Source organism: Epinephelus moara, chromosome 9 (genome assembly GCF_006386435.1).
Source record: "Epinephelus moara isolate mb chromosome 9, YSFRI_EMoa_1.0, whole genome shotgun sequence".
Lineage (NCBI taxonomy): Eukaryota > Metazoa > Chordata > Actinopteri > Perciformes > Serranidae > Epinephelus > Epinephelus moara.
The window spans coordinates 38119784-38133714 of record NC_065514.1 but is presented as its reverse complement, the minus strand read 5'-3'; the positions used below and the strand labels follow the sequence as shown (position 1 = coordinate 38133714).

The following is a 13931-nucleotide window of genomic DNA, read 5'->3' as shown; positions in this document are numbered from 1 at the left end:
ATTCACTACGAACTGTACGTTTTATGAGCAGCAACAGCAGCAGGTCAGAGGAGCCAACTAACTAACTTACCAGTTAACAGTGAGTCATTACGTTTGCTTTTGTGAACTAACTGACACATGCTGAGAGAACAACGAGAAACATTTGTTTGTAGAGGGAGGTTGTTGTTGTTGTTGTTGTTGTTGTTGTGGTGGTGGCGATATAGCTAGAGATGTTATTCAGAGGATACACAGAGTTTTTTTTCATATTCCCCGTTCATTCGACTTGAGCAAGTGGTATAATGATGGGGGAAACCCTGCCTTCACCTCCCAAATGACAGCTGTAGTTTTAAAGCTTTGATCTGGGCTTTAAGGCGAGGGATCCTCCAGACGGGGACTGTTTTCAGTGACTGAAATACAGCAGTGAGAAAAAAAAAAAAAAAAAAACAGCGGCGAGAGCTGGATACTGATCATAATCACCCAAAACTTGTAGTTTGACAACGTCTCTTATGTTAATGATCAGTGAGATGACCTAAGTATTCGTGGGTTGATAGATGAGGAAATTAACAGTCCTTATTGCTGCTCTGCACAGTGTCCGGTCGTGTCGTTGAACCGTTGTTTTGCCCTCCAGCTGCGCGGGTCACGTCACTGAAAACTATGAATGATCTTTGTGATCTCCGAACAGTTTATCCATAAATTTGCTGATATTTCCTTTTAAACCGATGCCAGTATTGGTGAAAACTCCGTATTTCTTATGCTAGGAGCATGGCCGGTGTTATGCCGAGATCTGCATGCCTGCCGAGAACTGCATGCACCTCACGGGAGCGCGCACAGCTGAAAGGAAAGCTACCGTCTTGATTTTTAAGGAAACGTACTGTTTAAAAACAAAATAATCTTCTTTGTCAGGTTCATCAGTGATGATCACTGATCTGAAGTCTACTTTTTTAACGTTTAGCGTCATCAATGTTTTATTAGAATCGGTAAAGTAGCGTTTCCTCGATTGGTCTGAATAGTCTGCTTGATTAATCTGTCATTATTTCTTAATGCCAACTCTTCACTATTTTGTGTGTGGCTGCGTTTTTAAGCATGGGATTTCAGATAGCTCTATGAAAACAAGGTTTTTAAATGCGGAAAATTAATGTAGGGAGTCATTCGCACTGTCAAGGCCCATCAAATAAAGTACGCTACGTGCTGGTAAAGCCATGATGGTACTGATTTAAAGTTTCATGAGGGTGTTAAGGGGTGCATGCATTTTTCGACAGAACTGATTGCTGCTGCCGAATAATGCATCCCCTGTTATTAATGCCTAGGTCATTATTAAATGAATGAAATTCACACTGTTGAGCCAAAAGGACCTTTGATTCACAGACCTCCTGAAATAAGATAAGATACACCTTTATTGATCCCATAATTGAGAAATTCCAGACAGAGTGAGGGGGCTGCCCTTGGTGAGGCGCCCCGAGCGGTTGGGGGGTTCGGTGCCTTGCTCAAGGGCACCTCGGCAGTGCCCAGGAGGTGAACTGGCACCTCTCCAGCCACCAGTCCACGCTCCATATTTTGGTCCAGACGGGGACTTGAGCCGGCGACCCTCCGGTTCCTAACCCAAGTCCCTATGGACTGAGCTACTGCCGCCCCAATATAATTACAGCCTGGATGCATTATTCGGCAGAGGTGTATTTATTACCTGCCGAGATTTGCATCCCCAGTTTTTTCAGCCGAGAAGACTACCACATGTATGAAATTCACACTGTTGAGCCAAAAGGACCCAGAATAACGTGTTTTGATGACGTCATTTATTACCGTGATAGATAATAAATTACTAGTCTGCACCCATAGTCTGCAGACTGTTAAATCAAAGTTTGAAGAAATAAAAATAATCCGTTTTTATATGAGAATGATTTTTCTGAGGCCGTTTAGTCTGACGACTTTTTTTCTGATGCCTTTTGGTCCAATGACTTTTTTTCTGAGGCCATTTAGTCTGACGACTTTTTTTCTGAGGCCTTTTGGTCTGACGACTTTTTTTCTGAGGCCGTTTAGTCTGACGACTTTTTTTCTGATGCCTTTTGGTCTGACGTTTTTTTTTCTGATGCCTTTTGGTCCGATGACTTTTTTTCTGAGGCCGTTTAGTCTGACGACTTTTTTTGTGATGCCTTTTGGTCTGACGACTTTTTTTTCTGATGCCTTTTGGTCTGACGTTTTTTTTCTGATGCCTTTTGGTCCGATGACTTTTTTTCTGAGGCCGTTTAGTCTGACAACTTTTTTTCTGATGCCTTTTGGTCTGACGTCTTTTTTTCTGACACCTTTTGGTCCGATGACTTTTTTTCTGAGGCCGTTTAGTGTGACGTCTGACAGAGATTTTCCTGAGACCTTATGCCTTTTCATCTAAGGTCTGACGCTGAAGCCTGACACCTGAGGATGTCCTAAAATGTATGCCGTACTGCAGTCGTTTTTCAAGAATAAGGCTTAATTTAGTCATTTAGTCACCGGCAGACTTTTTACAATCCAGACTTGATCGAGCTTTCTAAACTTGAGAGGTGCTACACTGTCTTTAACATCTACAGTAAGATTTGAGAGTGGCTGTGTGGCTGTTATGTGTGGAGGCAGTGAGGGCAAGAGAGGACTGAGTGAGTGTGTGTCACAGTAATGATCACCTGCTGTAGAGAGCAGCATTAACTAGATTAGCAGTCATCTGGGCTAATGAGCCCTGCAATCTGGGGGGTCTGACCTTCTACGCTGCTGTAAAATGATATAGCCTGTCACAGTATGATTATCACACACACACACACACACACACACACACACACACACACACACACACACACATATATATATATATATATATATATATATATATATATATATGTATATACATATGTATGTAAAAATCTCATCCTAAGCATCCACAGGCATTAGGATGAATTTTTGTAATGACATCCATGGTACCCAGATGATAATCCTGATGACATGGACCCTCTGACTTCTTACACGCACCAGGTGATGAATCTTGTTTGTGGTGACCTGCTGACTTTTATTAGTGCCTCCAACATTTCAATGTCTACATGTCTGTGACAAAAGCATACTGGGTAACACAATATATTTGTGTGTATATGAAATATACTGAAAATTACTCTGTGACAATCTAAGGTTGTTCAGTTTCACCAACAGAGTGTCATGTCTACACCCGCCTCTGATGGACCACACTGTTTGTAGGTTGTTAATGTAATAATAACATTATTCACAAGTCCCTGCTCTGATTGGCTGGCAGCAGATCTGCCCCCCACTCCTTCCTTAGATAGACACAATAGCTACTTAGCCAGAGAAAAGATGCTTGTCTGCATACAAACACACCTGGTCAAGAATTATTTACATACTAAATACAACTGTGGAATGGGACATTTGTAGTAGCATATTGAAATGGTGAAACACTAGTTTCAGCACAAAAATAAACACAAATGATAACATCAAAGTCAGCAACTGCCCTGTGGCCCAGACCCCAGCACAACAGGTTCACTGACAACTGTTATTGTTTAATTTTTTTCTTTGGTGTCTTTGATTACAGGAAACATAATGACAGCAAATATTTAATGATTAACATTACTTTAAAGTCATATACATATAAATGGAAGAGTAGACCTCTTATTTAATGATAGTCCTAATAAACTGCTTTTAAGTTTTGTTCTAAATCTGTTTAAATGTTCATTAATGCATTTTTCTTACACTCACTTTGCACGCACTCACTTCATTTGATATCATATTATTTTTTGAGGGCTTTAATATATATTAACTAAGTGACACATTATTAGATCTGGGGTTCTTGTTGTATTATTTAGGCCTATTCTTATTTTTTAAATATACATTTACAGCCTGTTTAGATCTGCAGCTATTCATTAAACACTTGGGGCTGAAGCCTCGGATGCCCAGGTCTAACAATGCCACTGCTGGGATCCTTTTTCATTTATTGTTAAGTGATTAAATGTAAGCAGCCAGGATATACCACAAGGCATTGTTCCATTCCCATGCTGTTGCCTTTTCCCTGTTCAGAAAAAGGCAATAGTTTAATCTGTATTCTATAAGCTGTAATTACTGTGGCACTACTCATCCTGTCAGATGTTTATGTGTATAGCCACATTTCAGTCATTCTGATTTGGAAATAATTGATAACCCATACTCCCTCTGTCATATGACATCTTAACTAATATGTTAACATAAATATTCACTTAGCATGAGCAGCTGTGTGACACTGTAGTCAACATTGTTTGAGGAGCAACAGGCACTGTCTTTAATTTAAAAGCACATGATGACAAAATATGTCTTTAACAGTTATTCTCCTAGTATTGTTTTTTTTTTTTTTTACAAAGGCATCACCTCATCAACCTTAAGTAAGCTTTCAGAGTTTTGAATAAACCTGTAATTCTTAAACTTGTTCAGCTTTAATGTTGGCCCCCCAGAAAAGCTCTCAGCCTAGTTTTCACATTTTATATCATTTACAATCAGTTTTGAAGAGTGAATTTAAACAAGAAAGGGACATACACAAACTGTTGCCACAGAGCTGGAAGAACACTATTGTCAGGAGTATCATTGTATGGTGGAGCATTGATATTTCCCTGCCTTTGAACTAACAGGCATGGCAGGGTTAAGGAGAGACTCCGACAATTTCACACATCAAAGTGTGTTCACAGGTGTTGGGATCACTGCCGCACACATGGAAAAAAGTTGTGCGAAGCCTTTGTTGCTGCAGAAGGAGCTGTGTGAAGTCTTACAAACTGCCTGGAGTGAATTCACTTGTATTTAGCTGATAATACTCCTAATATTATTCAAAAAAACTTAGAATGCAGAACTTCCCTAGTCACCTGAAGAAATTAGAAAGTTTACAAAAGAAAATTATACGAGCCATAACCTGGTCTGGTTATAACACTCCCACACGTTCCCTCTTCCACAACTATAATCTCCTGAGGCTTGCTGAGTTCAATGTTCATCAAAATGCTTCTACAATGTACCAAGTTGTCCATAACTTGAATCCAAGACTCTCCAAGCTCATCCCAGTCAGCCGCCCCACGCATATTTATAATACCAGAAATACACATCTTATACACAGTAAAAAAAGACGACTGAAATGCACTAGTCTAAGCATAACAACCAGGGGGCCGCAGATCTGGAATGGGCTCGATGAGAGTCTGAAAACATCTAAATCCATCTCTGTTTTTAAGAAGAAACTGAAACAAAAAATACTTAATTCATATGTATAGTATCCTTCACTGATCTGGGAATGAATGTATGTTGATTTGTCTTGTGTGTTTTATGTTTTGTGTCTGCAATATGGTTTGTGTTTGTAACATGTCTTGTACTATGTCACTGCTATACATCTTGAGTCATCTTCCTGATCAGGCTCCCGCCATAAGCTTTAAATAGCTTCATGGGAGACCTGGCACTCTGCACAATTTTGTCTTGTACTTGTGTAACTGTTGACACATGTTGATTCTGTGTGGTGTGCGAATAAAATCTGAAATCTGAAACTTTTACTTGTAAGAGAATGTTTTTATATTGTGGCATTACTTGTTAATTTGCGTCATCCTTCCACCACTGGAGAAAAACATTAAAGTGGTTACCCTTCTTAAAACCAGCTGTAAACGCAACATTGCTTTATCATCACATATTAAGTTAATATGTTGAAAATGTTAGCAAACAGTAGCCTATTTACACATCTTGCACGTATAGAGTAACTGAAAAATACCCAGCAGCATGGTGTGTAGTGGTTAGCATTGTTGCCTTGAACCCTGGGCTGCGGAAGCCCTTCTGTGTGGAGTTTTCATGTTGTCCTCATGTCAGTGTGGAGACATGGGTTGGGGTTTTAGGTTCTCCAGTTTCCTCCCACAGTCCAAAGACATGCAGGATAATTGGTGACTCTAAATTGGCCGTAGGTGTGAATGTGAATGTAAATGGTTGTCTGTCTCTATGTGTCAGCCCTGTGATAGTCTCGCGACCTGTCCAGGGTGTACCCCGCCTCTCACCAAATGTCAGCTGGGATAGGCCTTACCATTAAGAGGGAACTCATTAAGCAGCTCCTCTGGCAGCAGCATAGCATCTCCCCCTCTCTCTCTGTCTTGCTTAGTTTTTACTGAATATTTGAAGGCAAACTGTTCGGTTGACATGTAAAACTGTATCACTTGTTTTGTTGCAATTCTATGTTCTTAAAATAATAATCATTTATTTATTTTACTAATTTTTCATATCGTCAAGAATATTGTCATTGCAAAAATACCCGGAAATAGGGCCATATCACCCACCCCTAATTCAAAAAGAGTTTTTTATCAAGGTTAGGATACTGACAATGCTGATCTGACCATATCTGCAACACCTTTTCTGAGACATGTTTAAGTGACCTCGATTGTAGAGGTGAACTTATGTGCTGGGGCCTGGGGCACAGCTGGGCCCCAACGTCCTGGGCCACCTGGCCACAATGGGATACCCCAAGCAAAGTGTTAATCCATCCCATCCAAAAGTAATTTCTTACAGTAAAGAACACCATGTTGCTCACTGTTAGACCCCACAGCGTGATAGCTAACTCCCTGAGACTAGTCACAGCCAACACATGTGAAGCCATACAGGAAGTTTACAGACAGACAGACAGACAGACAGACAGACAGACACACACACACACACACACCCACGTATCGGCAAGCCTGTTAGTGCAGTTTCACCCCCTCCCCTCCTTGTCCCCATCTCTTCCCTCCTTCACAGGAGCCCAACAACGTCACGCCTACTGTTTGGGTAATGTGATGTCTTCTCGCGACATTTTCGTTACCATGAAAAAAATAGACTCAATCGATGACATCTCGCGTGGTTTCTTCCAGTGGGAGCCCACCCTTCAATGATGCCGACTGCAGTATGTATAATAGTAGCGAGGGCTGCACCGGGAGTGTAGGAGCAGCTGCGGCGACGTCGACAACGGCATCCTACTCCGAACAACAGAGAACACAGAGGTAGACAGGATTTAGTCCGGCGGCCAAGCGAATCAAAATAACCGGGGCTATTTTGGATTTACTGCCACGGAAGAAGGAGGACGAGAGTGGCTGAACGTTTCCAGCCCGTAGCCTAATGTTCCGAGGCAGCTAACGAGCTATCCGTCACCACCAACGCTCACCGCGCGTCTGCTCTGCGCCTTCTTTGAGCAGGCAGACCAGTGTGTTCTTCCCCACATATAGGAAGACAATTGTGTGTTTATTACGGGGTGACTCTCGGGCTTGTACACTTCCTCCACTCAGTTTGTGGGCTACAACGTGTTTCCCCCCACACTCTTTTTACGTTCATCGGTGTTTTTGTGCCATGTCAGCGCCATCCTCCACACCCTCTGCCCCGGCAGAGAGCGCCGCGACGGAATATGATTTTCTAGCCCCGGATGCTGGGCTGAGGCCGCCCGGTCCGACGCCCAGCCAGAGTCGGTTCCAGGTGGACCTTGTTGCTGAAGCAGCGGGCGCCACCGAAGATAAGTCCCCGAGTTCCGACGCCTCCACCACTGTCCCATCCAGCTACAAGGCCAGCCCCATCGCTCCTCTTGAGGGTAACGGTGCTGATCTAGGTGTCGGTGGAGAGGAAGCCAAAGGCCGGTTTCGGGTGGTGAACTTCGCGGACCCGAGCGAAGCGGGGAGCGCGGCCTCTCCGGAGGCAGCGCCAGCCGAGGGACTGCAGAACGGGGACACGGTGATGAGCGAGACCAGCTTGCATTCATCCACAGGCGGTCAGCATCATTATCACTATGACACACACACCAACACCTATTACTTGAGGACTTTTGGCCACAATACCATCGATGCCGTGCCCAACATCGATTTTTATCGGCAGACAGCAGCGCCGCTGGGGGAGAAACTCATCAGACCCACCCTGTCGGAGCTCCACGACGAGCTAGACAAGGTAAGCCCTCAACACATGGTTGTGAGCACACTGACTGAGACAGGCATGACACCGTGGTGGGTTTACTGTTTGGTAAACGGGATAAATAATCCCGTTTTAATCATTAAAACGGTTAATACGGATTTATAACGTTAATAAGTCCTGGTAATAACGAGGACAGCGCGACATGACTGTCAGTAGACGCTCAAATCAAGTTCTCACATCCTCAATTTCTCCTCAAATACTACAGATCCAATCATTTTACTCCATGTCATGTGTTGTGCATAATTATTGGCAGCCTGTGCACATGCACAGACAGAAAAATCATGCGCTTTGCCTTCACTGCATCTTTTAGGCCACAGCAAGACTGCACGACTGCTTTTACTGTAGCTAGCACAAGATTTACTTCTTAAGACATAAGCTGTGGCTGACAGAGTCGAAGGTAACGTTAGTGTCTTATCAAAATGGTTTGTGGTTGGTTCCAGGTGCACAGTTGGTGCTTTTATGATGCTTTGTCATTTTGTTGACTTTATGAACAATAACCTCATAAAAGGAACATAGCCGCTGGAGCTTGTTGATTCGCTAGCGAATGGCACACTGTGGAGTGAAGACGTCATGATGTGGTTGATATTTTTTCTCTCTTGAAATGCTGCATATATTCACTCACCTTCATTTGTTGGTACATTATATGTCCAGAAGTAAATGGATGCCTGAACATATTCGCATATGTGATAGTTGAACAAGTGATTTCAACAGCATGGGCACTGATTAATGTGCTGCTATAACAGCCTACCCTCTTGTCAAAAGGTTTTTCCACCAGAAAGGAACCTTGCTGCTCTCATTTAGCCACAAGTGCATTAGTGAGGTACATCTCTGATAAGGCAGGCTCACAATCTGCATTCTGGCTTATCCCAAAGGTGCTCTGGGGCCATGGCTCTGTGCAGGTCAAAGCATTTTTTTATGGAGCTGGCATTGTTCATGTGGGCATTGTTATTTTTAAACTGTTGTAACAAAGTTTGAAGAACACTGTCTAAAATATCATTGTATACTGGAGCATTATGTTTTCCCTTTAGTGGAACTAGGGCAGCTAAGTCACAACAACCTCAGACCAAAAGTATAGTATATGGTACAGTATATTGGCCTGGGCATCCACAGACTTTTGGCCATTTAGCACAAGTGGCTACTTATGACTCTTCTTCCATCAAAAAGCCTCAAACAAACAAACTCATAATTTTGAAATTGCCCAAAATGAAGTGACCAAATTTGAAATGAATGCTTATATCACAAAAGCATGACTTTATACACTTTGGCATCACTGAGCTTCAGTAATGTCCCATCATTTAACTTCTACTGGAGTAAGTGAAATGAAGTGGAGTGTGTTTATCTGGCCCTGAGTTGCCTGTAATTGTCAAGGTTATATTTTGATAAACTTCAAAGTGACTGCTGGCAGCAGTAGCTTGGCTAATACATCATAGCCCTGCAGAATTTGCACTGGTTACTCACTGTGGAATAGAGAACAATTCCAAAGCCTGTACTGTAAACATCTAGGCTATGAATAGCAGACATTCATCAAATGCAGCACGTAAGCTGTGGAACCCTTTTTTAACTTAATACCCCCAAGTGCTTTATCTAAATTAGAAATACGGTTCTTTGACGCAGCTCAAGCTGATGATTATAGCTGATAAAAACAATCTGGATAGCAGCATAGATGAGAGGGGGGCAATGTGGAGGGAGCTACTTGACTGTATTCTTTTAAGTGTCTAGTGTTTAAGTCAGTTACTATGAAAAAATATTAATCTTTGCTTCAGAAGTTTTAACTGAGCTTGACTGATATTGGATGTTAAAAAGTTATAACCAAGACATGAAGTGGACGGGACAGTTTACAAGTAAAACATGTAAAGTTTTTGGCATTTCTGTTGTGACATTTGTCATCAGCTGATATAAAACACAGACATATCACTATCAGTGTATGTCAGGTAGTCTGTTGTATAGTTATTGAAAATGGATTTGTATAAGAGACTCGGCAGACAGCGTTGCCACCTGAAGGATTGCCTCACAGTGTATTCAATAGAATTCCTAGACACTGGAAAAGACATTTGTTTGGTGTGGTGAGGAGATGGATTTCACTTTTATGTGTGTGCTCAGTACAGAGGCAGCTTCGAGACTTGTTGGGCCTAGCTTACCACCATCCAACTAGCCTAGCTCAGGGTTGAATATTAGTACCAGCCATCAGCCAAATGCTGGTAAAATATATAATTGACTGCTAGATTTGCTTCAGTCACCAGCCAAAAAAAACTATGATAATCTGTTGATGTTTCTGGTAGATTTTTGACAGTATCCAATATGCCAATATATAACAAATCATTTGGCTGATAACCGATACCAATATCAATATATCCACCTTTTCCCCACCTAATTTTACTGATCATCAGGTCTCTTCGTTAGAAGAATTAATATTATATTATGCATACATACTGTTATCATGATGGCCCACCAGCAGATGGAGACATGACATACAATACTTTTAAATGTATGTAATATTCCTTCATTGTGCAAAATAAAAAAAAGCATGTTGGGCGATTTTGATAGTTTATTTTGAAGGCGATATTGGCTGAAACCGATGACGTGCCAATATTATTGTGATTCCAATACAAAAGTGCTGTTTTGGTGCAGAAACCCAAGTGTCATATCACCAGTGGTATCTCTTTCTGGTTTTTCAACCATTTGCAGCCCTCATTGTATGTGTGTATTTAATGTATGGAGAGATGGGTCATTTAAGCAATATCACACGAGAAGGAGTGATGTTATACTCGTATATCGTCACGGCTGTGATTCGGTCGTAGGCACGAGGCCGTTATGTTTTGTAGGATAATGTGCAGTGTGTATGCATTTATAATATGATTTTGTAATTGAAACCTGATCAATGATTTGGAATGGCTCTCATAACACTCACAATCATTTTTCAGATAATGTTTAACCTTATAGATTAAATTTGAGCTCAGTGTGTTTTCTGATTTTTTTCTCTCTTTTAGACTAGTCAAAGTTTCAACTTCCGTTTAAACATCAGGGAACTCAATCATTAGAAACATCCCTTGTGGTTGCAGAATGACATACATTGCAAAGGTCCTGTGCAAGTGCTGGTGTTGACTAACTTCCTGTTGGCACATCTTCATGTCACCACTAGTGAGATGATTGTAAGACATGAATAAGATAACTGATATGAAGACGGCAAAGTGGTCAAACAAATAGAAATGGTGATGTATCAGATGTCTGTTCAAAAGTTGCATATCAAAATACCAATTGCTTCTTCCAAGGGTGACAGATGCCCCTAACTGGTATTTGACCCTGTTGTGTATCTGTTTTTTTTTTAAATTTTATTTATCAAAGGAAGTAATGAAATGTATGCCAGTTGTTTTTCTATTCTCACCATGTCACTGGTGCAGTTTTCTGTCCATAGGTAAGCGTTTGTTGAACTTTGTGGCTTGGGAGGTAGAGCAGGTTATCCACTAATTGGACTATTGGCAATTTGATCCAAGTATCCTTGGGCAAGATGCTGAACCCCATATTGTGTGTGAATGTTTAACTAAGTAGAAGGTGACACTAGGGCTGCTTGATTATGAAAAAAATAATAATCACGATTATTATGATCAAAACTGAAATCACGATTATGCAAATGATTATGTGGCGCACGTGATGACTTATATTGTTTACACGACGGGATGTAATTTCTGTCTCTACAAGCGCGTTTAAAATTCTCCGCATGCAAACACACACACACACACACACACACACACACAGACCAACCTCTCTTGCTCTCCCTCTGCCATTTTCACACTGTTTTTGAAATCTTCCGCGATCACCTGCCCCTCGCATTACTCGTATTTCACCTACTTGACTGGCTCGTGGAGTGAAAATAGCAGAGGAGGGGAGGGGGAGTGATTGCACATGTGAGTTTGATTTGCAACACAAGACAACGAGAGTAAACTGACAAGAAGCGCATAATCCTTTTATGTCGATTATTTTGTTTTCAGAATCGTTGAAAGCCCAAATCCTAATCTAGATTAAAATTCGATTAATCGAGCAGCCCTAGGTGACACCATGTACAGTAGCCTTGGCCACCAGTGTATGAATGTGTATGACATTCATACATACATTTGTGTAAATGGGTGGATTTGGCATGTAGTGTTAATGCCCTTTGAGTGATCAGGAGACTGGAAAAGCACTATATGAATGCAAGTCAATGTATAGCGTATTAAGATGCCCAATTACTTGACATTACTCACTGAATGGCGCTCTAATCTCTATCAGACAATATCTCAGGATTGGTTAGTCCTTGAGGTGCCACAAGTCAAATCTGAACTGGGAAAAACTGCCTTTAGCTATTGTGTGCCTAGCACCTGGAATAAGTTCCAGGAGACTGCTAAACTAAATGCCCTTGTCTCCTTGAGCATACTCAAAAATCTGTGTCATGAGCTTGATGTTGAGGTATGTGAATGTTTTAAGTACTGATGTTTTACTGTCTTCTTTTTGCTGATTTTTTTTAATTTTTCTTTAAATTATTTTTATTGCTTTATTGTTTGTACTGTATGTAACCAGAGCACCATTGGAAATGAGACCTCGGTCTCAATGGGTTTCCCAGGATAAATAAGAGTTAAATAAATAAAGTCCATTTCCATGTACCACTGTCAGGATGTTGAAGTGATATACAAAAGCGATGACTAGCCCACTGTCCAGGGTTCGAGCCACCGTAAGAACTGTTTTATGTTAGTAAATATTATGGTTGTCAAAAAAGTAGTGGTGATTCTACTGACCTTGTTTAAAGGTTTATCAAATTAGTGAGCTAAAATATCAGGCTGTTCAAGGGAAGGCCATCATGTGGAATGCCATGTTAACATTCCAGAGTGAGATATGACTAAAAAAAAATGGTCTGGCTTACAATTAAATAACCATAACCATAAACAGTACCACGTTAGGACAAAAAGACTTTCCAGACTGTCTTCAGAACTCAGGTTTAAGTCCCTGCAGTGTTAAAATACCAGCACCAGTGGGCGGAAGTTCGCTGCATAGATCAGCCTCTCATTGGGCGGAATGAGCCACCTGCTGAAGTCCCGCCCTACCACCTCCGGTTGCAGTTTTCAACACGTCCTTTATGAACTTTTGCGTTGTTTGATCTTGTGGGGATGTAGCCATTTTTCTGCCATGGTTCGTGTCCTGTAGGCGATATTTTTGTGGGCGTGTTACACCAAAACCTGTTTCCCCCCGGCAATATTTTTGCAAGCGCACTGTTGCTGTGGCACCGCCAAGAACGATTGTGATTGGTTGAAAGAAATAAAAAAAAAGCCGGGGCGTTTTTTTCCTCCAATCTTAAAGTGAGAGTCGACGCAGCCAGACCTTTCTTTTCTTGAGAAAGGTCTGGTGAGCGAGACTAGGTCACTGCTGCACGGTAAAGTGTGCAGATGGTATGTACTTAGTTATTAACATTTAGAGCCCAACTGATGCAGCAGCTCACATTTTATATGTTGCTATGATTAAAAAAAGCATATTGTGTTGTAGAAGGTTTATCCATATTGCCCAATTGATACAGATTTTATTGCTCAGCTGGAAAATATGCTGCCTTTGTCACAACTCAGAAATAACCAAATTTAATGGGTCCTTGTCAAAAATGTGTACGTAAAAAGCAAAAACCTTCCAATATTTGGATTTTTGAAGGTTTTAAATGATTTAAATGATTTTCAGCCAAGGTTGGGCTCTCATTAGTGTATGTGGTGCCATACATGCTCACTTGCATACAAATCTAGAAAGACATTTATTGCCCTGGGCCATACAGTTACCATTGGAAATGGTATGACCACTTAGTCTATCGATACACACAGGATGTAATTTAACACATAATAGATTATGCATGGTGTTCCTGTACTGAGAGTCATAAAACACAGCCAGCACTAGTGTGTAAGTTGTACCTGACCTGGGCCAGTTATAAGGTTTATTCAGTTATCAAGAACTGAATATGTTTTGTGGGTTTTTCTCAGTTAGATTATCCAAATAACTCAGTGAGCCTGATTCCTGGA

General features: G+C 41.3%; 1 protein-coding gene across 1 annotated transcript in view; it reads left to right on the top strand.

Moving 5' to 3' along the window:
* Positions 1–6861: 6861 nt before the first annotated feature.
* Positions 6862–13931, top strand: part of slc12a2 (solute carrier family 12 member 2) — a 122824-nt gene continuing 115754 nt past the window's right edge. Inside the window, exon 1 of the mRNA XM_050052657.1 lies at positions 6862–7884. Coding sequence (XP_049908614.1) covers positions 7300–7884 — 585 coding nt within the window. The 5' untranslated portion in view covers positions 6862–7299. The remainder of the gene's footprint in view (positions 7885–13931) is intronic.